This window comes from Cadophora gregata, assembly GCF_030347475.1.
Source record: "Cadophora gregata isolate MNR1 chromosome Unknown scaffold_5, whole genome shotgun sequence".
Taxonomy (NCBI): Eukaryota; Fungi; Ascomycota; class Leotiomycetes; order Helotiales; family Ploettnerulaceae; genus Cadophora; species Cadophora gregata.
In genome coordinates this window covers 376,154-401,102 of record NW_026695928.1, presented here as the reverse complement: position 1 = coordinate 401,102, position 24,949 = coordinate 376,154, and the positions used below count along the sequence as shown (strand labels likewise).

Here is a 24,949-nt window from a genome sequence, read left to right as displayed (position 1 = left end):
TGTGATTCTATAAAGATTAGGCAACGTACTTTGTAGTTCTGGTTTCCATAGTTTGGTGTATCTTTGGCAGAATACACTCATTGCCGTATCCCTGGGAGGAGCTGGTTTGATCACCATTCGTTCCTTTTCACTTTATTCTCCTCAAGCACCGACCCTGAACTCCTCCGGCGTATCCTCCTGATGTCTCCAATCACCCTCCTTGAAAGCGTCCAATTCCTTCAACTCATTATAAATCCTCCAAACAGTCTTCAACTTCTCCACATCTACGCCACTGTTTGAACAAGAACTAGTCAGCATGGTCACCCTAGAAAACAAAACACAAAACTTAAACAATCCAGAGGACTAAGCAATCAAAAACACTTACTACCTAACCGCCCCCTCCACCGCCGGCGCCAAACAAACATCCGCCAACGAAACCTCATCCCCAACACTATACCTTCCCGCATACCCCTCCGCAACCCTATCATATGCCTCCAACCCCTGCCCCATAAACTCCTTCGCCCACTCCTTCATCGCCACATCTCCATCTCCTTTCCCGTCTGCTCCCACCAAGCCCTTCACTTTCTTTAGCACCCTCAAATTCGTAACGGGCTGTACATCACACGCCACAATATTAACCAGTTCCCGCACCCTTGCTCGTCCAACGGGATCGCTTACGGGAGGGAGGAGTCGGATTGTCTCGGGAGAGGAGAAGTATTCTTCGAGAAATTCGAGGATGGCGATGGATTGGCGGATTATGATGGGTTCGGGCCTAGAGTTCTCGGGCGAGGTGGAGCCGGGGTTGATAGTGACGGTAAGGGTCGGCACGCTCGCGCTGGGGTTAAGGGATGTGTAGGAAGGAGAGAGTTGTGCGGATTTGAGGAGCTGGATGTATGTGTATGTTATGGAGGATGCGAGGCCTTTGAGATGTAAGGCTGTTCGGACGCGGGCGCTGCAGGAAGAGCGGAAGTAGGAGTGGAGATGGAGTTGAAGGAGAGAGTTTGGTTGGGGCATTGGCGCTGTTTCTGAGGTCATTAGAGTGCTATCACTTCATTTGATACGAAAGACCAGAAGAACAATGAAGCTTTTGTGATTTGTATCGACCTTAGCATTGCTGACTTTGGGGGCTTGCAGCTCTTGGATATATCATATCGACTGAAGCGGAATGGAACGAGGCCTCCGGTAATCGTCAGTCTGGGCGACGGCTGCACGATATAATGCCGTTGCCAGCCATCCTCAAGACTGATAGAACTTTTGATGTGTTTGTTGAGTGAAGTTAGGAAAACCCCGGATGTATCAGGGGTTTGGTGCGGGGTCGTCCCGAACGATGGATTGCGGGGTACAGTAGCGCGAGAGTGCGGAATTAAATCCTCGCTGTCAAGATAATGTTGTGTAACAAAGGCAGCCTGCAAGTTGGAAAATGAACCCATATATGAACCTATATATGATCGATAGAATATCCCAGTATTGTTGAAGACGGAAGTTAAGTTCTGTTGAGTGTGAAGTTGAGTCTTGGGCTAAGCGAGATTATCCAAACAGTCTCTAATATTGAGAAGAAACCCTCCAAAGGAAACCCAAAAATCGCGGCTGAGAATCAAGTAGAAATACCTGGCCAATCTGAAGAATGATAAGCATGAAGTCAATAAAAGTTCGGACATTGAACACTTACAAAACCTCGTCCTCTCCTTATTCCTCCTACTAACCACAACCTCATCACCCACACTCACTACCCTCCCTTCATCCCCTTTCTGAACAAACCCATACCTTCCAAAAATAGGACTGTACTTCGTCCCTAGATCAACCCTTCTATCTTTCTGCAGCAACTTCAATACATCGCCATCTCTTCCTGTCCCACTCTCTCCAGTATGATAATCCACATTGAGACTCTTGCACCTTCCACAGTTGCCTGTAAGGATAATCTTGGATCCTTCCGCTTGGCCCTCTGCTTCTTGCTGCTTTTCGGTCTTGTTGAAGGTTAATTCGGCCCAGTAGTCCTCAGAATACGCAGTAGCTGACGAGCCGGTTACCAGAACATTGGCGCGAAATTTCGAGATGTCCATTTCCACATCGTCCGGTAGGCGAGTCGAGACATCCGCAACAGAGGATTCATTGATGACGAGGTAGGGTGCACAGTCATTGAATGCTATCACACCGTCATCCTGCTCAAGCATTGATCCAATAACTGGAACAGAACTGAGAACCCTTATGATAGCATTGTTTGATCTTGGGCCCTGGTTTGCTGGTTTCCCAGGAAGATTTCCCAGAACAGGTCGAGGATTCCCGCCCCAATACGCGAGAACGACCTTGAACCCAAAGCGTTCTGAAAACCATGAGTTGTACTTGTCTCCCATATTATACCCAGAAGTAGGACTAGAATGCATAACCACGGGGACTCTCTCCAAGCTCTCCAACGATTCTGGCTCAAATGGAATTTCCAGTGTGTCGGCTTCATTTGTAGATTTCGAACCTGGAGAGTGGTATGTAACGACTAAAGTATCATCGCCTTTGATAGATGTATGGAAGAGACACATGCTTGGAAATTTGGTGACATGCATGTTCTCGAGCTTTTGAGGCGTTTCCGAGTGATCTTTGAGCAGCATGAATCGTCGGTCAAGGTAGAATCCTTCTTGGGTTAGGATTGCGCTAGAGACTTGACAGCCTCGGATTGATTTTATGGGGTAGATCCAGAGCTGTAATTGATGAGCTCAGTGGACCAAATATAGAATGGTCTGCTTACTTGACTGATTCTTAAAGTATCGGCGTTCTAGATGTATGTCAGATCTTATAGTTACTGGTCTGAAGGATTGTGTACCTTGTTTACTGTTACTAGTAAGTTCTTGGTAGATCCATTCTGTTTCGTCAAAGATTTAAAAGCCTCTCTCATAGCTTTTGCCTGTCGAGCTTTCCTCGAAGAGGGTCTAGTGTTCTTGGAGCTTGTGAGCCCAAGATAAGAGACGAACGCCGCGATAATGGCCACGCCAGCCCAGAGATAAGCCATATTGAATATCAAAGATTCAGAGTAATCAACTCTGATCCTTGATCAGCTCAGCTCCCAATGTATTTTGAGATGAACAAAGATGGGTGTTGAATTATCACGTGCTGGGATTATCAAGGAGCGGGAAGAGCGGGGTAGTTTCGGGACAGAGGAGCTTTTGATCTCGGATTTGACGCAGGTGAAGAGAATCAGAACGTAATACAATGGAAGCTCAGTTAGTGCTGAGGACGGCTGACAACTCGTCTCTCCAATAGCTTGACAGCTTGGATATGTAGTGATGGGAGCGATGGGGCGGGAAATCGATACCCTTTTCGGACATCGGGGTTAGCACTTGCCGCCCATATCTCATACTCACACTCCTGATTCAATTCATCCCACTTTTGCTATGAGCTAGTTGATAGAACCCCAAAGATTTGGCGATGTGCGTTAAAATGTTCAATTCAGTAAGTAAAGAAAAGAAAGAAGAAGTTGGACCTCAAACAGAACGGCAAAGCATGGTCTGCGTAAACCAGTGGTCGAGCCCCTGTTCGTGCAGAAGCAGGCAGGCATGTATGACTTCAATTTCATTTGATATACATACAACTGAGTTCAAAGCCTTGAGCTTCTTCTTTGGAGAGTGGAGTCTTGCTTATGTATTGTTTAGTTAATCTCTGTTGAAGAGAATCATGCAGAATGGAGGCATTCCCCCGCATATACAGCTTACCAGCTATATTTCTGCTTTTGCATAAGTTATGTGTAGTCCAACAAAGCGCATGCAACAAAGCAACCAACTTTCTCGGAACAAACCCGTTCCATCTTCCAATCTCCACTTCATTTCTTAAGTGCTCGCAGGCAAATCCCAGTGCCACTTGCATTCTCCCTCGTCAATACAGCGACGAAGGTTCTTCTCATCATACCGTGGAATCTGCGCCATCATACGCTCAACGAACATCAGACGGGCGGCTTTCAAACCAATTCGACCGCTGTTATCTTCGCTATACCGAGGATTCCAACAACCGACGTCTTCGCATGCCCAAAAACGGAAGTGCTCATAGTGGTTCAATCCCCTCACCACGATAAAAGTCGACAGTTGCCTCCTCGCCGATGTTGATAAAGCCTTTACTGCTGTGGGTGGGGCTGATAAGGTACTGTCCACCGGCACGCTCATCCCATCCTGTGTTGATTGTATGGATTGGCTCGATGCAAGAATGCAATTCTGGTGGTGTCTCGGCAGTGCGACACTAGTATCAGAACTATATGAGGATGGTAATTAGCCATGACCAGGAAGTATTACTCCAACTTCCACTATCGACTTGATAATGGCAGGGATGTGATCTATGAGTGTAAATGATGGATTTCTTTCAACTCACGGAGTCATGGGCCAATCCGACCAGATGCCACCCATCACAAAAGCCTCAAGGCGCGCAGTAACAGCCACGCTGCTCATGACAGGCAGTCTGGCTTGCGAACGCTTCGCAGCGAGTGCCTCCCGAAGTTGCTCAGACAACATTGAATCTTCATCGAAAGGCTTCGTTGGGGCCAGGATCCACTTATCGTACTGGGTGTGCAAAGCCTGTGTGACACCCCAAATTCGAAACTCCTTCAGCCTCAAGACGTCCTTGACTGAAGTTAGCAAAGCTTTAAAGCTGCCGTCCCAGAGTGCAATGTCAACAAGCTCGAGCTTTCTCAAAGTTCCAGCTTGGCTGCTAAGCAACTTGGTTAAGCCTTTTTCACACACCATCAAGCCGTCCAGTCTCAACGACTCAAGTTCGGTCCAAGTATGATCACCAAATATCTTCCATAGCGGAACATAAAAGGGCCCCGCATCTCTCTTTGCATGCGTCTCACAAGCCATCCACTGCGGCTCCTGATAGGTCATATCTCTTTCGAACCCAAATCTCAAAACCTTTACTCTCGGAATGCTCTTCAGGAAGTGACCAAGTCCATTCCAAAACTTAGAATAAGGCGGGCAGGTCTGCATCTTAACAGGAAAGAGGAGACTGAGAGTGGTGAGATGGTGCTGAAGGGGTCGAGCGAGGAGCGAGAGATCTTTGTGGTCCATGAGAAAGAAGGATTGACTGAGTTCGTCATGAGACAGGTTTCTGATTATGAATTTGCTGTTGTGTAGAGCGCGGAGCAAGTCATCAAATTCAAGGGCAACGCGATCTGAATCGGAATCATGATAGCGCATCCAGCAATCTAGGAGGATCGGATGCTTGAAGGTGCAGTCCTATCCTATCTGTCAGTAAATTGAAGTAGAAATTGTCTCACCATTCGCTTGGGACAGAAATGCGAGATCATAGAGCTAGCAAGAGCTTGTGTGTTAACGACGTACCTTCTGGCAGATCTCAATGGTATCCAATCCCTTCGGAGCGTTCAAGAGCACTTTCTGCAAAGCACTTGGGGTTTGATACGCCTTACTCTCTCTATTGTGCCACTTTATATTCCATTTGATATATTCCTTGAGAGCATCATCCAAGTCCTGTTTATAACGAGCCAATGTCACCTGAGATGCTGCACTCATGACAACATCATCCACAAGGAGATCATTGTGTATCTTCTGGTAATCCAGTCCAAGATTGGCAGCAATCGAGCGAATTCCGATAATACCAGTTGAGAATCGCAACTTCTTGACACGAGCTAGCATGGCACTGTCGTATCTTGCGGTGACTCCATTGAAAATCGAGACGGAGGGCAGGTGAGGGCGGAATATAGAGGCCGGGGAGAAGAAACGTGGAGAGACAAAGTACTCTATACCTTGACATGTGAGTCTGAGGTTTTTCAGATCTTGGAGCTCAAGTTTGTCAAAGACCAGATCCCACATTTCAGTTGGGCAGAGAGGCGGTCTGAGTGGTTCGGTTGACCACTTTTCACTCTCAATACTAGCGGAAACAGCTCCTACAGCACCAGTGGTGTCAGCATCTTCTCGATTTCGAGCTTTAATACAAAGCACTAAGTTCGCGCCTTCGATAGGTCGTTTGAAGCAAATTCGAGATATATAGCTGAGGACTTACCAGTACTCGTTCCTCCATGCGCCAACTCAGGTTTTGCAAGCGCAGCACTTTCACTCGAAGCTCTAATATTCTTCCCTTTTGTTTCCATTCCATGGCAGCTGGCCTTCTTTCGAGCCTTGGCTAGTTCTCTGTCTAGTGTTGAAGGGAGTGTTAGCCTTCCTGACGATTTGATCTCGACACCATAGGAGAGTTGACCTCAAATCCTTGTAGAGGATACTTACTAGCGCGTCTCTTTGCCATTACTGGTAGAGAACTTCCAACAGCTAGCGATAGCTATTATACTATTGTATTTTGTGTTATTATGGTGTGAAAAGGGTCTAGACGTTGCGTTATGCTCTGTTGAGATTGCAGGTGCTTGATTTTCTCGAGAAATTTGTTGTTGTGACTCAACCTCAAGAGACGACATTTCTCAGCAGCTTAAAAGCTCGGGACGGTTTGACCCACCCGAGCTGCTCTGATGACCCATCGATAGCAGTCAATTAGGCGTATAGGCAGCCTCACAGAAGTTCACACTGCTAGATTGATTTTGGGAGCCTAGTTTGTAGTGAATCGGTTGGTCTGTGAATTCATTGGTGCCAAAGACACGATAGGTAGAACTCTAGGTTTTGAGTCATTAAGAATAAAGAATTCTATATGTAGTCAAGTAGTATCAATGTCTCTTCAAGTTGTTTGTCTTCTAATTGAGATCTACTAGACAGCCTACTTTGTACAGTAGCTTCTTGTGGTGTTTAGAAGTAGATACTCGTGCTATGGACGATTACATCAAGTATATATTCTGTCATTTCTTAGACGTCTATATGTCTCTAGGGCTTGTGGACAGAACACAGGGGTGCTAACACTGGGTATTGTAACTTCAGAACTTAATTCAAAGAGCTTAAGCATATGAACTTGTACATTTTGCTGTACTTTTATATCTAGTAGGTAGTCTTAAGTCGAAGGCGCTGCCTAAAATTAGAATATCACGTACATGCCTCCAGCCAGCCTCTTGAGTCTTGTCCTCAAAATCCACTTGTGCCTCCCCACTGTACATGTAGTTTATATCCCTTTATTTCATCTGCCAAACTGCCAAACATACTTGTTTCTCCAAAAACGATACTCGCTTTTGCGCTCCGTCAAAGTCCTATACTGACCTAAAGTTAGTCTCCTATTTTCCAAATTTAATAAGTGTCAAGTGTAAGTGTACAATGGAATCCGAGGATGAAATTTAAAGGCACCTGCAGTTTCACGTAGGCTTTGCACTGGTACTGACAATTGGCAGTTCTAGAATCTCCAAACCAAGTCTCAAAGACACAAAGACCAGTACAACAAAGAGCACGACAACAAAGAACGAGTGACGTTCTATCATATCTTGAACTTTAGCCTCTATAGCTAACCTTGCAGATGATAGGAGCTCAGCTTTGATTATTAGTATGCAGTTGACGTGTGTTGGGTATTGTTTTACTGCTTGCCTCTAGTTATAGAGCGGCCAAAATGTGAGAACAGTTCAAACGCAAGTCATTATAAAGATTTTGTATGAAGCTGAAATTCAGTTTTAGTAGTGCAGAAAAGCAATTCACGCGAGAAATCACTCCTCTACACTAATTTCAACACACAAAGGGGATACAGAGATTTATTTTCAAGTAATCGGTTTCTGTAGTATTTAGTTTTGTTAGATATCAAGGCATATGCTATTCTGCCCAACAGCGCTGACTGATGAGTTACAACATTCAAGAAGAAAATATGTGACGTATCATGGTAATTCAAAAGGTATTAGTCAAAGGCTTTAACACATAAAGGTAGCTCTTTGTATAGAGTGTGCGTAAGGTATATTTCATGCTCCTATCGACTTAATAGCGAAGTTTTCTCTTTGAGAGGCGAGTTAAGAGCTCTGTGCAGCAGAATTTGGCTCAAGCTCTGCAGCTGTTGATACATTATAAAGTCGTGAGATATTTGCATGGCTTAAAAGCATAGTTTTGGCAGAACCCACCTCACCTCGTCTGCTATGATCTTGCCATGCTTTCTTCCCAGGGATGCTTTTGTACAAACTCAAAGTCCTGCAATATAATCACGACTTCAAGTCCCAATTTTGACACCATCCAAGCGTGGAATCTTGTCTTTGATCCGTCGGAGAATTCTTCTCTTGGCAGTCACAAAAGAGATTCGGCTGAGGCTATTCGGTACCAGAAAGGATGGGTCAGTGTGAAAGACACCTGCGCGATTGTATCCATCAATGTCAAAGCCGTGCACATCGTAGCCGTCAGAATCATAGTATTCGAGGATCTCCTCTCCGTGTATATCGACGTCATCTTCCCGACCCAGTTCCCACTTGATATCGTCTATGCCGTCTTGGAGCTCGTCCCATATCCGATTTATGGTAGCCCTATCAGATATACCGGCTGACAGCCCTCTAGAATCAAGCTCAGGCATAGGTAGTGAGAATTGGGCTGGCCAAGGTCCCTGCTGTAAGACGAAAGCCTGCAACGCCTCGCTGAGAAGACCTTTAGGGTATTCCTGAGCACCATGTAAGTTGGTGAATATTAGGAAGAAGTCTTGGTAGAATCCGGTCGCACGAGTATCCCAGGCTTTATCTCCAGGGAAGATACGCGGTCGTATCATCCATTTCTGCTGGCGGCATTGGTAGGCTTGGATATACCCCCACACACTGAATGTCCTTAATCTCAGTAGCGACTTTAGCCAAACGAAGAATCGCTTGAAATTACCATACCGAAAACCAATATTTGATAGTTCCAGAGTATTCAGAGTTGAAGCATGTCTCTCAAGAAGTTCCAACAATCCAGCTTCGCAGAACACCATTCCATCCATTCTGAGGCTCTTTAATTTTTTCCATGTGAAAGTGCCCAAGATTTTCCAAAGCGGAACGTACCAGGTCGTCATATCATCGCAACTCTGCCAGGATCTGCCATTTCGAAACATATCGCAAATTGGGAAGAACCCAAATCGAAGATCCATTAAACGTGGAAGTGACTGGAGGAATTGACCCAGCCCAACCCAAAATGCTTTTCGTGGCGGTTCTGTAGCATCGAATGTAATATGCAGACACTGGAGTCCTTCAAGAGGTTTCATGAATCGTTCGACGTCCTGGAAATCTCTCTTAAAGAATGTGACCGGAAGCTGATCGTGGCTAAGGTGTTTCAGTGTGATGCCGCTGCGCTCTAAGGCATTTAGGAGGACTTCAAATTCAGATTCCGCCCTTCGAAAGTAGTCCGCTTGTCGGCAAAGACTCCAGGCTTGAAGCAACATACGACTATGGATTCTCGGAGACCTCCGTGTGATATACACTGAGTCGAGAGCTTTGATGGATCGAAATGTATCTATCAGAAGGTGAATATCTCTGAAGTTGTTGTCGTTTTCGTAAGCAGCGACATTCCATTCGGCGTATTCAGCAATCGCATTTGTCATCGCAACTTCGTTCTCATGCTTGCGGCCGTGTATCATCTGCTGGCCATGGTATAGCAAAGCAAGTGACTCCGTAATCCACTTTTAATGTCGTTAAATCTGTTCAGTAATTCGGGCATCACAATAAGGATATGCTTACGAGAATTCCAGTCTTGCCTGCTTCAATATAGAGCTCCTTAACACCTTTCAGAAACGCTCCCCTGCTACCAACCTGCTCAAATCGGCTAAAGTCATCCCGCCGAAGGCTGAATCGGAATATGGGAAACAAGTGACGTTCCCCTACCACAGACCATAGCTTGCAAGTAGCACGGAATGCTTTAATTTCAAGGACCGGCAGTAGATCGAATATTTTGTGCCATAGCTCGTTTGGAAGTGCTGGTGGGCAATGCTTTTTACCCAGGACTGGAATTATGCCGGGTGATACCATATGATCATTGGATAGTCGAAGTCGCTTCACTGGATAGAGATACCAACAATTAGCATCCATACCCGCTGTCGAATGGATCCAATGCTTCTCCTCCTGCAGCTGGGCAATCGAGGTTGTAGATAAGAATCTTACCTGTAGGATGAAGAAGCTCAATGTCCTTCCTTTCGTTCGCGACAGTCATGGGGGCAAATAATACCTTATGGATGTTGCGATTCTAATATTTCAAGAGGTGAGTGTTGACTTTGAAGCAGAAATAGAAACCACGATGGAGCTCGACTTTGTTTTGGAAGAAGGCACTAAGACGAATAAGCGACTGTGGCCTGAGGCAGCAATCATCTGCTCAGTTTGGGCCAAACACCATGACAATGTGCACATTCGTTGATATGACATTGATACAGGAGAATTGTTTAAAAGGCCGGCGTATTCAAATACTAAGGTATTAAGTGTAATTTATTACAGAAAGTGTAGAGTACCTACACTATTGGAGCAAGCCCCGAGCACAAGCCTCTCAACTTGGTTCGTTCCATTGCTTCCCAAATTATGCACTTTCAAGAATAGGTATTATTTCGAGGTTAAATCGTCATTTTATCATTCTGCAAAAGAAGTAAAAGAATCATCTGAGATTAAAAAATTAATCAATTTTGGATCCTCTCTGGTACTGGCACGCCAAACATGTCCTGCAATTCCCACAAAGGGTACCTAGTATCTATTTCTCCAATATTTAAGAAAGAAGACGAAGGAACATAAATACCCTTCCATTGACCAGCAAAGAAGCACGCCGCTGCATTTCAAATCAGGTAGCTGGCATCTTTGCACTGATGGTCGCTAAATGTCTTGTCACTGATCGTCCAAGAATTCAGGCTACCATCGAGCTAACCGTAAGAGGCAATTTCATCAGTCCAGATCGGACACCTTTGAGCCGTCAACGGCATTAATGCAACACTAAGGAGTTAAGAAGTCGTCATCACAAATCACTATAAGTTCACCGGAAATAAAGGTAAGGAGATCAGAAACAATCCATTATAAATATCATGAGATCCTTCTTACCTAAACCACGAAATAGTTTCATAACACCTTTTCCTCAGTTTTCACGATTCTCAAGAAGGACGCTTGGCAGAAAATTATCACCATTCCTCCAGAGATCTATATCGTCGAACCCGATCATGGCTGAACGATACGTCGAAGCACACAAAATCGAGAACTGGGGAGGCCCAGGCGATGCTCGTCCCACGGCCCTTCAGATCATCGAGGATTACGGTCGCAAAGGAGCCATGACGGACAAGGTCTTCATCGTGACCGGTGCATCCTCAGGTATCGGTACCGAAACTGGACGAGCGCTCGCAGCGACCGGTGGAAAAGTCTTCCTTACCGTGCGAAATCTCAAGAAGGGAGAAGAAGCGTGTAAATCGTTCCTTGAACCTGGTCGTGTTGAGCTATTGGAGATGGACAACAATTCCCTTGCCAGTGTGCGGAAAGCGGCGAAGGAATTTCTTGGAAAGAGCGACAGATTGAATGTTATTGTCAACAATGCTGGGATCATGGCTGCTCCATGGGCGAAGACAGAAGATGGGTTCGAGTCGCAGTTTGGGACCAATCATCTTGCGCATTTCCTGTTCTTCAATCTATTGAAGGATACGATGATCGCATCGTCGACTCCCGACTTCCATTCACGTGTCGTCAATGTCTCATCCATGGGTCACTTGACCTGTGACGTCTTTCGTGGAGACTACAATTTCGAGAAGGATGAGTACTCGCCATGGAAAGGGTACGGACAGTCTAAAACAGCAAATATCCACATGGCAAACGAGATCGAGAATCGATATGGTTCCCAAGGACTGCATGGCTTATCCCTGCACCCTGGTGGTATCTGGACGAATCTACAGATCCATGTATCGGCAGAGCAAATGAAGGAGTGGAAGTCGGCGCCAGGCGTAGACAAACTGTTGAAAAGCGAAGAGCAGGGCGCAGCAACCTCGGTATTGGCAGCTGTCGCGAAGGATCTCGAAGGCGTTGGAAGAGTCTACCTGGCGGACTGTGCAATTGAACCACCCCAGGCCGATGCAAAGAAAGGGCAAGATGGATACGCGCCTTGGGCGTTCAACAAGGAAAGCGAGGCGAAGTTGTGGGAAGACTCGCTGAAAATGGTAGGATTGGATGCGTAAAGGTCTCGCAGCGATCTGTACGCCGTCAAATAGATAGATATGCAAAATTAAAAGGCTTTTGTGTATTGAACAGGAATCGGACTTAAATCTTGGTTCACAGTTATGCACGCTTGATCGTGAACTTGGAAATTCTCTCGGAGGTCAGCTAGAAGCATTTGGAGCAGCCCTTTAAGTTCTCAAGAGGTGAACTAGGCATCGGGGTAAGTTATCTCCTTGCATTTGCGATGGCCAACATCTTTTCTTGAAGAATACCTCCAACATAATTTTTGCTACAGTATGCTTGATGATTGATATTCCATGCTGTGCTCAACAATTGACAGGCTGTTATGCGAGAGGCCCCAACAACGAATTGAAATGCGGGTGCTGCTGATTTGATTGCCACAATCACCTCGAGCCCTGTAATTTTAGCGATACTGCCCTGAATAAGTGGCTGTATTTTAGCGAGGAAGCCTGAACAGCATCAACGGCAAAACACCATAGTAAAGGCATACTCCAGAGGTTAAACCGCATGCCCTGAAAAATTAACACACATAATAATTTCTAATCGAAGTCCGAGCACTTTCAACCAGATCCCTTCCTTCATAAACCCATCAGCCTTTACTCGGCTCCTTCTTCGGCGCAAACTTATTCCCACCAGCATCCATAAACGCCTGTTCCCCCTTCGTCGTAACTCTCCCCAAGTGCTCATTCCGATGCGGAAACCTCCCAAACTCCCTAATATCAAAAGCATGCGTCTTCGCACCCTTGATGGCCATCTCCACAAAGTCCAATGCCGGCTGGTCCCCCCGTCCCACCATCTCCTCTCTGAACGCCACCATGACCTCTTGATACTTGTCCTGGTCTTCAATATGCTCTGAATGCATCAGTGGCATATACAGCCAGAATCTGTGAGCGGGAGAGAACCGGAACGAGGAATGCTGATCGGCGCGAGGTGAGCGCTTGAGCACGGAGTAGAGAAGAGCTCGCGCGATGCGGTCGTAGTGATTGTATATTTGGGCTTGATCTTTTCGGAATATATTTCTTGAGAGCTGATCAAGAAGAAGGATGATGCTTAAGAAGTTTGGTCCATAGTCCTTGTCATCGTCGGAAGTTGCTGTGCAATCGGCCAAGAATGGCTCTGCGATCTCCTCCGCCTTTGCCTGTTCATTCTCCCATGATCCAGGAGGTGGAAGTTGGTATTTTGACGGTCCGAACGATTCTAGTGCAGCATGGAAGTTTGAGTGGCACAGCTGGTCATAACTGTCCTTTTCTTCCTGTGTGCCATGATGCCCAAACCATTTCTGAATTACTGCTGGCGGTGCTGTAGTAGCGCTTTCAGGGACGTCTTGGAACCAGAAGCTGCGAACTTTGGCATACAAGTCTGGGGTGCAAATGGCTCGGTTGATTTTAAAAGACGACATCTTTATTTCTTGATGTGAAGACAGGACGGACTTGCGGGAGATGTTTATATGCATGCATGCAGTCATGCGGCGAAAACATGCCGAGTGTCAAACTGGTACGGCCAAGCATTACCGATCGTTCCCTATTGAGCCACGCATCGAGAAGCTGTTCTGAGCCATTCAAATTTGAAACTCGGAACTAAGCGTCATTCTTAGCGCAGTCAGTGGATCTTCAAATACAAAGAGCATTGAATCCTAAGTACTCCTTACATACATATCCTTCCAAAGGGTGGGCGATTAGCAAGTGAAAGTTTTTGTTGAGATTAAAATTACGCAGTCATGCTGGCAAATGCGCACCTTTAAGAATGCCTGCTGGTACACGGCCACAAACCATTTGTGTCACTCATGGCTGAACCAAAACTTCTTTATGTTTAAGATGAGTACAGTTTCATTTTAAATCTTTTGGGTCCAATTGAAAGCCAATCATGTGTGCTTGGAGTCCACGGCGCGGGAAACGGATTCTAGCGCTGGGTTTGGAAGTGCTGGAGTTGGCTTAAGCGATGTTTATCTCGGCATTTTTTTCGACAGAAGCTGCTTAAAAATGATATTCAACATAGTGTCTGCAGATGAAGACAGCGGCCTCCCCGAGATCTTCTTATTGAATATAGTGCTTGCGTCTACTAGAGTCTTTTTAGCCCTTCTCGCGTTAGGTCGTAGTAAACATTTCTGGGACCGAGATACTTTAGTGCTAGAACCACACCCACATACGGCGTCTCTGATTAGTGCTATTCCTGCAACACATCTAACATCTCGAGTATTGTGGAACACTCAACTTTACTTCCTGAATAGGAATAAATTCTTGGGACGTAATGGTTGGATATCATGGATAAGGACAGTCCTGACATATCTGACCGATTTGACCGGTGCCCGAAGTCGCTCCTATGTGAAGCGAGGAAAACACAAGAGGCAGCAGTGAATGGTTGGTTCCTGTTTGGCGGCAGGCACGTCACATCTATTCCTGCCAATGTTATATTTCTCACACTGATTTGTAGAACGGAACACTGGAAACGCGCAGCCGAGCCATACGTCCGTAAGTCTTCCCCGCCAAGCCCTTTATATTGGGAATGATCTGACATCTTGACAGGAGCAGCAAACGGATTTCGATTGCGACAAAAATACATCGAAGCAGGCAAGGCTTTCGAGCAAAGTGTAAGTAGTTTCTCTTCAGTACAAGACCCAAGCTTACCGAATTACAGGCCAATATACAGAGACTGAAGTTGAACAAGCCCACAGATGCTGCAAATACCTTAGTAGAAGCATTCCAGTGCTATCGTAGGCATAAACCTGAAGATGCAGTACATTGCCTTGGCCTTGCTATCCAGCAGTTCGCTAGGTCTGGACTCATAAAACGCGCAGCAACTTGCCAACAAATGATGGCCGAATGCTACGAGCTGGAATTGCGTGAACCTCAAAAAGCTATAGAAGCTTATGAGCTTGTGATTGATTGGTTTAAGAGAGGCAACGCCGATGCGCAAGTTTAACCGTCATAACTGTCCAGGGAAAATCTCTGGTGAAGACAAGCACTGATGACCTGAAAGACTCGCGAGTCAATCGTACAGAAAGATTGGCGAGCTGGCGTGTACCTTGAGAACTGGCCTAAAGCCATCTCAAGTTTCGAACTCGTCGTATCAAAGAAAACTTGGTTAGTAAAAGAGTGCCTGTTTAAAGCTGGCTTGGCACATCTTGCTTTAATGAATTTGGCTTCGTTTGACAGATGGGTTCAACGCTACTGTGATATGGAAGTCACGTTCTCCAAGTCCAAAGGTTCGTTCATCAATGCCCTGACGTATGAGAGAACTTGGAACTAATAGTACGCAGAATATCTTCTGCTTCTCGATCTCGGAAACGCTGTTAAGAAGCAAGACTGCAGGAAGTATTGGGAAATATGTAGGCGATACCATGACGTGAATCAGCCGGAGGCTTGGAGAACGTTTGTGTTGTTCAAAATCAAGGAGAAGATGGAAACACAGGAAGATGATTTCTTATGAGATTAATCAAAGGAGGAACAAGTTGAGATTGACAGCCGTATGGACATGTGATTGAGAGGTATTGCTGTCACAAATGATATTTCAGGTGTTCATTTTTCAGCCCTTCTTCTCTTCTCCAGAGACAAACATCCACCCATCATATGTCACAACCCATCTCCAGACAGTATGCAACTATATGCGATCGAAGCTTCAGGCACAAATCAATGGATGCGCATCATGGACCTAGACTCGTTAGCTTTTAATTCCACCCCCTCCTCACAAGTCTATCTTCTTAGGAAAACCAAGACTACTCACCACCCAAGGTGCAAAATGACAGCATTTACTGTGTTCGAACTTATTCGAGCAAATGTACAAGTTGGCACTCTCGACAGTCGCTGCGTCGTGACCTATTTCATTCGAACATCAGCATTTGATTATTGCCACGAGAGGAATCGGGAACAAATCGAAGCTTACAAGTATGCCCACCTCCATCCTCATCCACCTCAGTACAACAACCTCCCCAGGTCTTTTCTGGACAGGGGAAACTCTTGTTCCCTACTGCAGCTGCAGTGACAACTGAGAAGAGTAAAGCGAAACTTGCGAGACCTTTCATTTTGTTGGCTTTGGAAGGGACTGGAAGGAAAATGAAGAGAACTTTTAATTGATCAAATATTCAATGTAAGAAGCCAATGCTCTCAGTTGAGGCAATGAGGAAATTGTCTTCTGGAAAAAAGAGGGCACATCCCAGGGATGCCGGAAGTCTATAAATATTGCACTTTTCCTGCAGCACCAACCAACAAGCCACGATTTTAAAATACACTATCCCGCATAAAGATCCTATATTACACTTTCCCACCGGAGCTTATATTTCAGCTTTTTGCTTTCAGCCAGTTTCGTAAGATCGGTCTCGGAAACGGCGTCCTCAAACTCCGAAATTAAAAGACCCGAGAAAGAAAAATAAGCTTTACGAGATCCTGTACTCCGCGAAATGACACGAGACAAGCATGGAGGCTGAGAGATCCTTTAGCCAACCGATCCTCAGCTGCGAATAGGAGCTTACGAGGTTGCACTAGATGTTGCTTGTTACGTGGCCTCGGGTTAGTCGGATGTTTTGATATTCAGCCGGACATTGCATTTAGCGAGTGGGTGGGTCAGCTGAGGTGAAAGATCCCCTTTTTCGGGTCGTGGAATCCTGTGAAAGACTATGGCACTTTTGATAATCTAAACATGTTCGTTGGATTTTTCTGACATTGGAAAATTATGTAAAGGAGGGCTGTCAAATTTGACTGATTTCTAGAGCAACTTAGTTAGCTGTTACTTTCAGGTTCAAGTGGCTACGAACATCAGATTGGTCTGTGTGTGACACTCTGATTGAATTCGCTCGAAGCATTAAACCTCCAATGTATAGCTATTTCGGTTTCATTGTTCTTCCGACTTGAATCTAAAAATATAATCCAGAATTTAAGAGGAGTGCCATTCCATCAACAAGGCTGAGAAATAACCCCGCACCTCAGCCTTACCCCGCCATCCTCGCCACCATGAGTAAACACTACCCACTAGTGAAGGAAAACATGCATGACATCACCAACTCAGATGCGACACCTCTCTTCGTTCTTCTCCTCTCAACATCTTTCAAGTCAATTTAAACAAAAATTCAAACAGCAAATTAAGAAGAACCTTACCACAATCTCAACATGTCAGCCCCAACCTCCAATAACAACAATAACCAGGCAAGCATGCTCGCTGGACATGCTCAATATGCCAAGGGATACGTTGAGGAGACTGTAAGTACAACCTTTCGTGCAAACCTTCACAGTTCCTTCGTCGCAGGGTCACAAAATAATCTGACATTTGAACCAGGTCGGAAACCTCACCGGTTCCAAAGAATGGCAAGAAAGTGGCAAGAAGGACGCCGAAGCTGGTATTGGAGAAATGAAGGTCCGCTACTCTTTCTATCCTTAAGCCTCTCAAGACGTAGCAATAATATGGTTGTGCTAACAGTCTGTGTACAATACAGGCAGCGAACCAGAACCGCACATCCGAGCCAGCAGCAAGCGGAATTGGTGGCAGAGTCGAGGAATTGGCAGGCAAGGCAACCGGATGCGAGGGTATGGAGAAGGAGGGCGCTGAGAGGCAGGCGAAAGCTGCGTAAACGCCAATGACCTGGAAATAGAAGACACACTCAGATTTTGGACGTAAAGTTAAATGAACCCACATCACACGGGTTTTCGCAAGTCGCCGATGCTTTGCAGTTCTACGGATTGTTCTCGTCCTCGCTTGGTTCCACCAACTGGTGAAAGTGCGATAGCTGTTATATCTTTTGAAGATTTTGACTTCGTGGCAACTTAGGATCTTGTGGACGAATTGATTGTGTAGGTGGGAGGTAGGGAAGCAGGAAAGGTTAGGTGACAGCGGAAAACTCGTCGGGAGAGCCGTGAGAGAAGCACTGCCGTAATCTGACAACTTGGAACTGGTTAAAACTCTCAGTGACTGTCAAACTATAACTCCGCTATTCCTGTTCTGATCTGTGAAAGTTCTCATCTACTTGATTCCAAAGACCAGCGTTTGTCTTCATGGTAGGGCCTAATATTACGAGTTTGGGAGAGCAAAGTGACAAAGAGCCGCGTCTGATCAGTCGAGTGGCAACGCGCGTAGATACGTGACTGAACGGAACTTCACGACTTTTCAAAATTTGTTTGCTCTTATTTGCATTGCTATGGAGACCCTCCTCCCATCTGCAAACAACGCATATAATTCATGCAGTGTAGAAGCCACGCCAATCAATGCTCCATCAAAGCTACCATCTGAGAAACATCCCAAACTTTGAAAACGAAGCCTGGAAATCAGATCCTGTTCACGACTCAACATCCCTTGAGCTTCAAGACTAGGGTAATTGTAGAGGCGGTAGTAATGTTGAGCTCCGCAAGAGTCTCTGTGTCATTCATCAGTCGGCCTCCACAGACTAATCTTTGATCATTATGAGGGATCCCTTCCTTTGCTTGAATCGCAATCTTCACGGCCGCCACAGTATGAAGCCTTGAGAATCTATCCAACTTAATGGTCTTTACATAGAGATCCTTAATGTTTAGCGTCATGAATCTGATCATCCCTCCAGCGGGACCGCGAACACCATATTGGCCAGATATCTCGTCATCACCTCAATGTGGAAGGTGGGAGAGCTGGTTGGCAAAGCGATCTGTGAGCGGTTCGGTTTGGAAGAAGGTCTTGTAGAGAGCCTTCATGGCTGCCAATCTTGTTGGTTTCTGGTCCAACTCCACTGCGCCTTCAGGCCGATGGTGAAGGGTGATACCGAGAGCCTCTTGTAGCTTGACGTAGAATTGGGTATTGAGGATAGCGGCATGCCAGCCCTCGTCCACTATATTTTTCAGATTAGTTTGTCGTAGCAGGCAGGCTGTTAAGATGTGTGGAGACTTACTGAGAGGTGTAGGACTGATCTTAGTAGCTCCTTCATCCGAAGTGTATACCTTGATTGCAAGAAATCTGCGCAACTCCTCGATACACTCATTCATACTATAACCGAGGCAGGTGCCGACGGAACGTGCTGGCTTGTCGAGGGCCTTCGCAAAAGCAGAGCTTCTCAAAAATTCGAGACTGGCAGCGTTGGAAAGCAGGAGGAGGTAGGTCTTGGTGACATCGTCGGCGCTCAACGAATCAGCAGCGAGACTTTGGTTGTTTTCAGAGCCTTGATAATTGGTAATGCCAGCATTTCTTTATCGGACTGGCCATGTATGGCGATGGTAATGCCCTTTGAATCTAGATCGAGGGATAGAAGAATCTAAAAGTGATTACCTGTATTAAATAATGCTTCGTTGACGCGCTGAATCCTGCGCTGAAAGCTATTGGGTTGGCTCGACATGGTAAGTGTAGCTTGACAGCAGGGAGCAGTTGGGCGGTATATTTCTGTTGAGTCTGTTGAAAGCCTCCTTTTATGCAAGATTGAGGCAGTTGTTGCGACAAGCTCGCGTTCTCGCGTGGTAGAAATCGACCAGGAGTAAATAGAAGCGCAATGGTTGAGGAAAGAGGTAGCTTCGCCAAGACTTGAAATTCGGCTACGGGCTGCGTGTGATTGGCTCTTCACGATTCCTCAAACAAAGTGTTGGACTCAAACAGTCACTCTTTCAGCCTCATCATTGCTTCCAGGAAGCTCTCTACGGTCGCCAAAGGGGTGACTACTCTGGTTGCAGGTGCCTATTTGTTTCTTTATTTAATTCTAAAAGTAAAGAATACGAAGAATACTGGCATTGGCAAACTACGTTATCTTTCAAGCGGAGAAGTGGTCGGTATCCCACTGCAACTACTTCAATTTTGCGATATTCGCGTGATATCATGCTTGATCAAATTGAATTGTCTCTCAGATCATCCAAGCTTTTCACTCATCCTTGTTTTGCATGGCTTTCAGGTGTTGGGAGAGCGAATTTAAAGGTGAAGATGTCGGATGAAACGGGCAACAGAAAGTGGTACACAATTGCTTCACGAATACTCAGTGATAGGTTAGGTATATTGGCATTCACTTCTGCCGGAAAGGTCCTTATTCACTTTTCAGGAACGAACTATTTCGATGAAGATTACAAGGAACAAGAACTGCAACAGCTTGTTGCTTGCAGGTATGGTGTGATAGTTTATCATATGGCTGAGTTGAATAATGCAAGATGGTTCTCAGACATAAAATATAAACGTATGGCAAAATCTTCCAAATCACACACGACACGGAAACCCCGAAGGTGAAGTCGCGCGATTTTGGCTCTGGTTTTGCACATTACTGATTATTTTGTCCCTTTACTCCCCTTTGTACTGGCTTCTGAGCCGCCGCAGATTTAGTCGACTCTTTTAGTACTCAAGTACTGTGGATGGTTAGAAGATTATGACCAATATTCCCCCTCCACAGCACTACTCGCGCCAGGTACTCAAAAGTCACTATATCTCACATGATTCATTGCTACACAGGTGGACGAGTGGAAATTTTGAGTTGCAAAGAATACTTGCATAACATAACGAGAGTATTGCCGAATCATGTGCGGGCAGAGTCGATGCTAAGCTCATGCGAACCACCCAAGTACAAAACGCCACCATATTCGTTACCCTTTCCAAAGAAATGCACCAGTTCGTCCTGAAGCAAAATGCACCGCCCAGAAAAGAAAAGCCCCTGAGTCTCTGCTCATTCCAAATGTAAAGAAAGGTTTCGTACTTGTTCATAGTTGTTTCCGCCTGCTTCTAGTAGGTAGCTCTAGTTCCATTTGGGCAATTCGGGCATCTTATATGTGGACAAGTTGGAAATTGTGTTACATCGGCGGCATTTGTGCCTGATGAAGGGCACTGCATTTTTATTAGTTTTCGTCATTCAACTCCTTGGGCTTATACTTACCTCACAGCAGATCCAACTAGCTGGTTTGGCATAGTTTACCAATTGTATTAGCTGTTTCCATGATATAAACATTGTTAAAGAGCTCTTGGTGCTGCTTCTTTCTGATGATTTTGATGGATAGGCAGGGTAAAGAAGCTTGATTTGCGATGAATTTATTCAGGCAGTTGATTGGACAATACTCTGAGTGTTTGGTTCTCGGTATTGAATGTTTTGATGAGAAGGAGAAATACTAGTGAAGAAGCTGGGGAATCCCTCTTATTTGTACCAAACAATACCCCTGCGGATTAAAGGAGAAATGAGTCTAAATACATAGCTCGCGTCTTTTCCAAGGTCTTCTTGTTCTGCAGTTAGATTTGTAGCTGTCATGACAGGGGTGGATTTCTGATATCTCTTTGTTACACAAACGCAGACAGACTACAGACCTTGCAATGTCTTTGGGCTTCTAATCCAGTACATTCAGCACTGATATTATTGGATAATGCTATTCTATGGAGTAATTGCTTTGTTGATTGCCAAAAGAAGTAACGTCAGTAACGCTGCCTATCTATTATGGACCGGCGATTTGCGAGCTAGCTATGGAGTCGATCACTGGTTGCATTTGCAAACAGCCATCACGATTCTAATTTTGATTTTCCTTTCAAGGTGGTCTTGGAAGGTATGGCCGTAAATTTTTCCCTTTGATCTAAGTTGGCCATGGCTATCATTGGATTTACTCTTGGACATACTTTGCTCTAGATGAAGCATCATTCCATAACTATCCGGCTTGCTGTTAGTGAGCCCGCAACTCCAATAATAACTAGTGACCTCATGGATTTTGCTCGCTCAACATATTTCAATATTGATTACAATGAATATAGTTCCAAGTTACGGGTACACGTTGTTTTGTCTCGTGCAGAAAATAGGTAGTCGACTTTATACATTTTCTAGTTGGCGGTAGCTTCAAACACTGTAGCCAGCAACTCCTTGCTAAGAAGTAGACATTGTCCTCGCTTTTCTCCCTAATCCTACACCTCTATATCCAATAACTGCTTTCCCAAGTTGTTCTCCTCACATATTGCTGCCTGACCCTAGATCCCACTCTCAAGCCCACAAATCTTCCCGTCTCTTTCCCTTCATCCTCAACTCCCCTCCCCCACTTCCCTTTCCCCAACTCACAAAGCCCATAAAACTATTCAGCTCACAAAAATAAACAGCTCCATCGCATACCAGCTCTTCACAATTAGTTTATACTATTCCCACACAGTAGTACAGGTGACAGTACTAATCTGTTATTCTTTAACTCCAAGCATCAACGCCTCCTATCTGTTAAAAATCCATCTTTTTCAAGTTAGTAATAACTTGTATTATAGGTGCAACTTCAATATACGTCAGGGTTACTAGTTCAGTTTTTCTTTTATATAGATCTCCAAACTTATAACTGGAAAAGATTTTCCTTTGACATAAGTTGATTGTGCAAATTTTTTGATTTTCTCTTAGGCATACTTGGCTTTTTCTGCTGTATTCCACAGCTATCCTGCTTACTGTTAGTCATTCCACATTTGTAAGAATAAGTAGTGACTTCATTGATGTCTCCAGCTTACCCTTTTATTATTGATTTGTTTGCAACACCTGACGCCTGTCATGGACGGCTACGTTCATCCGACGTTCTCTTTTGAACCTTGATACAACTATTATGATGATAATAAGAGATAAGTAGCAACCCAGTTTGATTTAGAGTCAGATATTTGTTGAATTGCCTGAGACGCCAAGTCTGATTTTATGATACAAGATAGTCATGAACACGGATTTTGTGACAATGCCATCTCAAAAATATCTACGCTAAAACACGAGAACAGCTCATACGCAGCCAATATTTCACGTCGAAAGAACCAAAGCAGAAGAATAATTGCTTTATTTCCCTAGTATCAATGCTAGATATTATCAGTGTGTTGACCTGGCAGTGACTTTTGATCTGCAATTTGTTCTAGTTGAGTAATGCATTCCATCCTTCCACGCACGACGTTTGGATCCCTTTTAGAGGCTTGCATTACATTTCTCCCAGGTCGTTGTCTCTATTAATAGAGTCTGTATTGAATTGCAAAACCGTGTTTATTTATCAGCCGACTAATAGTTCCCGAATAACTCCTTTTGCCTGTTTTGAACCTCCGTCCAGGACCACCGCATCACACTGACCACTCCCCTCCGTAGAATTTACACTGCTAAATTGGGCGAGTATTTTACTTCTTATTCATTGATTTGCAACTTCTCGACCACATTTCAAACAGCACATATACAGATATGACTGTAATAGACAATAGGATGTTTTGAACGATTCAGAGGTAACTAATGGTGTTTCTTTATCTCGAATTGATAGGACAGTTGAATGAAAATCTAAATTACGAAGACCAACAGTATTCTAAGATAATAAGGAGTGATTTGTAGAAGAAAGTGGCAGTATCCGCTGGGCTGCTGCCAGGGTTGACTTGCGCGGGTGATTGCGCTGAGACCACTGAAAACAAAGCCTATCGGAAGCCCGAAGCGACATGTCAACCCTGGCAGCAGCCCAGCGGATGGAGCCAGATATTCCAACGACTCTAATTTCGTGTAGTTGAGACCGAACGCAGAAGGAAAAATTACCAAAAAGCCTTCCAAGCCACTCTATCTCTAGCATAGAAAAAATTATCTCCATACAGAGTCTGCTGTACTCGCCGCTGAACTTCGCGCCCATTTCATGACAAGGAGCAAACATAGGCCATTCACCGCTCGTAGAAGTCACGCTATTTAGGGACTTCACATGTAGTACATTTCTCGTGGCCACAATTTATACAATTTATGTCGTCGCCCACCACATTTTGTTTCTTGTTTGATGGATCATCTGGGCACTAACGTACTATCAGCTCGTGATATTGAAACATGACTACAGTGTTGTCTTGGCAGAAAAATAGATGGAAGGAATACGTACATCGCAACATATCCAATGTTTTTCTGTCTGTATTTCTTCGCTTTCTTGGCCTTCTCCCTGACCTTGTCCTTGGTGAGGCTCAGTGGGATGGTTCGCGTGGTCGACTAGTTCGACATATGAGAACTGATTGGTGTTTGAGACACCCATCTTGGACCTGAGAGATGTTTGGATTTATGGTAGTCGAGACTGAACGTACACTTTGAGGTTCAAGCGATAAGGTGAAGATTGAGAAACGGGATGAAGACATTCCGTATTGCTTTTATATCATGTGCAGTGCTTTGAAGCTATTTCGATCTCTGAAGTGTCATCAAGGCTAATTTATGTATTTATAAGTTTTATGATCAACAAATAGATACACGAAAACAGCTTTAAATAGCGGACATCCTAACATACAAGAATGAAAGAAATATCGGAAATATCCTCAGTGCCTCTCATATTCTCCTAAGTCCTTGCCAGTGAACTTACTCCCATCTCCTAGGTCAACATTCATCTCAAATTTGGCACTTTAAGGCTATTTGAAGCTTTTTTCTTTGTTCAGGTCCGAATGTTATGAGGTAAGTCCTCGTTTCGATACTTACAAAGGAACAAAAATAAATACAGGAAAGAAAGATCCCGAGCTATCCATATCACCGATGAAGAGAAGCACCTACAAGAGTTGATTCAAGCATCAGCCAATGGATCGGAGAGAAGTCATGCTAAGCGAGGGAATGGCATGTCTTGCAAGTACAAAGAGCTTGAAATATATATTCATAGCTTCATCACGTGGCTGGCGAGGTTGAAAGAGAAAGCGTTTCTGTATGAGTCCTAGCTCCCTCATCCCGGTTTTGAATATCCAATACCATCCCGATTAAAATTCCAACTCTCAAAGAGCCTGTTGTCGGACCCGTTGATTTCTCTATCTGAAGGACCACCCACGCCGCACAACCCAAGCATATTCCAGAATATTAGATCTCCACCTATCTCTCCGAAGTCCCAAACTATTTTCAAGTCCAACTCTCGCCTCTTCATCCCTGACCTCCATGCCTCCAGCCCTTGCCCTCCATCGCCAGCCGGCCACCTCCTCATCGCCGCGTATACGTCTTAAGTGAACAAGACTAACACCTCCTTTCTATCTTGGTTATTTCTCACTGTAAGCGAACAACATTATCCACGACTCACTCTCGTCGATCCCGTCATTCGTAGAAGCTATGAATATATCCGCGTTCGATTTGAAGGAAGTCAAAAGGAAGGGGGGAGGGAGATTGTCAGTGGTGGAGCGGGTGGATGC

General features: G+C 45.0%; 10 protein-coding genes across 10 annotated transcripts; 3 read left to right on the top strand and 7 right to left on the bottom strand.

Annotated features, from left to right (window-relative positions):
• Positions 1-141: 141 nt before the first annotated feature.
• Positions 142-993, bottom strand: ONS95_010932 (uncharacterized protein; the record flags this gene model as incomplete). Its single annotated transcript, XM_058504519.1, has 2 exons — positions 142-271; positions 365-993. The coding sequence occupies 2 exons, from the start codon at positions 991-993 to the stop codon at positions 142-144; spliced, it is 759 nt and encodes a 252-aa protein (XP_058359075.1).
• Positions 994-1,237: 244 nt separating this feature from the next.
• On the bottom strand, positions 1,238-3,261 carry ONS95_010931 (uncharacterized protein). The gene is made up of 3 exons (XM_058504518.1): positions 2,792-3,261; positions 2,717-2,743; positions 1,238-2,669 (listed from the first exon to the last, which is right to left on the bottom strand). Exons 1-3 carry the CDS (start codon positions 2,975-2,977, stop codon positions 1,497-1,499), a joined length of 1,386 nt encoding a protein of 461 aa, XP_058359074.1. The 5' UTR covers positions 2,978-3,261; the 3' UTR covers positions 1,238-1,496.
• A 530-nt stretch (positions 3,262-3,791) lies between these two features.
• On the bottom strand, positions 3,792-6,207 carry ONS95_010930 (uncharacterized protein; the record flags this gene model as incomplete). Its single annotated transcript, XM_058504517.1, has 5 exons — positions 3,792-4,206; positions 4,324-5,183; positions 5,289-5,917; positions 5,968-6,099; positions 6,189-6,207. The coding sequence occupies 5 exons, from the start codon at positions 6,205-6,207 to the stop codon at positions 3,792-3,794; spliced, it is 2,055 nt and encodes a 684-aa protein (XP_058359073.1).
• A 1,812-nt stretch (positions 6,208-8,019) lies between these two features.
• ONS95_010929 (uncharacterized protein) lies at positions 8,020-9,971 on the bottom strand (the record flags this gene model as incomplete). Its single annotated transcript, XM_058504516.1, has 3 exons — positions 8,020-9,444; positions 9,503-9,819; positions 9,923-9,971. 3 exons carry the CDS (start codon positions 9,969-9,971, stop codon positions 8,020-8,022), a joined length of 1,791 nt encoding a protein of 596 aa, XP_058359072.1.
• A 776-nt stretch (positions 9,972-10,747) lies between these two features.
• On the top strand, positions 10,748-12,022 carry ONS95_010928 (uncharacterized protein). The gene is made up of 2 exons (XM_058504515.1): positions 10,748-10,787; positions 10,854-12,022. Exon 2 carries the CDS (start codon positions 10,954-10,956, stop codon positions 11,950-11,952), a length of 999 nt encoding a protein of 332 aa, XP_058359071.1. The 5' UTR covers positions 10,748-10,787; positions 10,854-10,953; the 3' UTR covers positions 11,953-12,022.
• A 520-nt stretch (positions 12,023-12,542) lies between these two features.
• Positions 12,543-13,352, bottom strand: ONS95_010927 (uncharacterized protein; the record flags this gene model as incomplete). Its single annotated transcript, XM_058504514.1, has 1 exon — positions 12,543-13,352. The coding sequence occupies one exon, from the start codon at positions 13,350-13,352 to the stop codon at positions 12,543-12,545; it is 810 nt and encodes a 269-aa protein (XP_058359070.1).
• An 861-nt stretch (positions 13,353-14,213) lies between these two features.
• On the top strand, positions 14,214-15,301 carry SEC17_2 (vesicular-fusion protein S17; the record flags this gene model as incomplete). The annotated part of the gene is made up of 4 exons (XM_058504513.1): positions 14,214-14,421; positions 14,476-14,540; positions 14,588-15,155; positions 15,210-15,301. The coding sequence occupies 3 exons, from the start codon at positions 14,214-14,216 to the stop codon at positions 14,870-14,872; spliced, it is 558 nt and encodes a 185-aa protein (XP_058359069.1). The 3' UTR covers positions 14,873-15,155; positions 15,210-15,301.
• Positions 15,302-15,418: 117 nt separating this feature from the next.
• ONS95_010925 (uncharacterized protein) lies at positions 15,419-16,822 on the bottom strand. The gene is made up of 5 exons (XM_058504512.1): positions 16,701-16,822; positions 16,419-16,651; positions 15,833-16,369; positions 15,674-15,765; positions 15,419-15,601 (listed from the first exon to the last, which is right to left on the bottom strand). Exons 3-5 carry the CDS (start codon positions 15,969-15,971, stop codon positions 15,569-15,571), a joined length of 264 nt encoding a protein of 87 aa, XP_058359068.1. The 5' UTR covers positions 15,972-16,369; positions 16,419-16,651; positions 16,701-16,822; the 3' UTR covers positions 15,419-15,568.
• A 174-nt stretch (positions 16,823-16,996) lies between these two features.
• ONS95_010924 (uncharacterized protein) lies at positions 16,997-17,842 on the top strand. Its single transcript, XM_058504511.1, has 3 exons — positions 16,997-17,142; positions 17,219-17,296; positions 17,376-17,842. The coding sequence occupies exons 1-3, from the start codon at positions 17,053-17,055 to the stop codon at positions 17,508-17,510; spliced, it is 303 nt and encodes a 100-aa protein (XP_058359067.1). The 5' UTR covers positions 16,997-17,052; the 3' UTR covers positions 17,511-17,842.
• A 674-nt stretch (positions 17,843-18,516) lies between these two features.
• On the bottom strand, positions 18,517-19,235 carry ONS95_010923 (uncharacterized protein; the record flags this gene model as incomplete). The annotated part of the gene is made up of 3 exons (XM_058504510.1): positions 18,517-18,734; positions 18,795-19,061; positions 19,169-19,235. The coding sequence occupies 3 exons, from the start codon at positions 19,233-19,235 to the stop codon at positions 18,517-18,519; spliced, it is 552 nt and encodes a 183-aa protein (XP_058359066.1).
• Between the last annotated feature and the right edge of the window lie 5,714 nt (positions 19,236-24,949).

Excerpts from the sequence above, each read along its gene's own strand:
- ONS95_010931 (XM_058504518.1), bottom strand. The coding sequence starts at position 2,977 with ATGGCTTATCTCTGGGCTGGCGTGGCCATTATCGCGGCGTTCGTCTCT. Across the intron at positions 2,744-2,791 it reads TACTAGTAACAGTAAACAAG|AACGCCGATACTTTAAGAAT; the intron begins GTACACAATCCT and ends ACATACATCTAG. Across the intron at positions 2,670-2,716 it reads ATACTTTAAGAATCAGTCAA|CTCTGGATCTACCCCATAAA; the intron begins GTAAGCAGACCA and ends CATCAATTACAG.
- ONS95_010928 (XM_058504515.1), top strand. The coding sequence starts at position 10,954 with ATGGCTGAACGATACGTCGAAGCACACAAAATCGAGAACTGGGGAGGC.
- ONS95_010925 (XM_058504512.1), bottom strand. The coding sequence starts at position 15,971 with ATGAAAGGTCTCGCAAGTTTCGCTTTACTCTTCTCAGTTGTCACTGCA. Across the intron at positions 15,766-15,832 it reads GGATGGAGGTGGGCATACTT|GTCACGACGCAGCGACTGTC; the intron begins GTAAGCTTCGAT and ends CGAATGAAATAG. Across the intron at positions 15,602-15,673 it reads GTCATTTTGCACCTTGGGTG|GTCCATGATGCGCATCCATT; the intron begins GTGAGTAGTCTT and ends TAACGAGTCTAG.
- ONS95_010924 (XM_058504511.1), top strand. The coding sequence starts at position 17,053 with ATGTCAGCCCCAACCTCCAATAACAACAATAACCAGGCAAGCATGCTC. Across the intron at positions 17,143-17,218 it reads AGGGATACGTTGAGGAGACT|GTCGGAAACCTCACCGGTTC; the intron begins GTAAGTACAACC and ends CATTTGAACCAG. Across the intron at positions 17,297-17,375 it reads CTGGTATTGGAGAAATGAAG|GCAGCGAACCAGAACCGCAC; the intron begins GTCCGCTACTCT and ends TGTACAATACAG.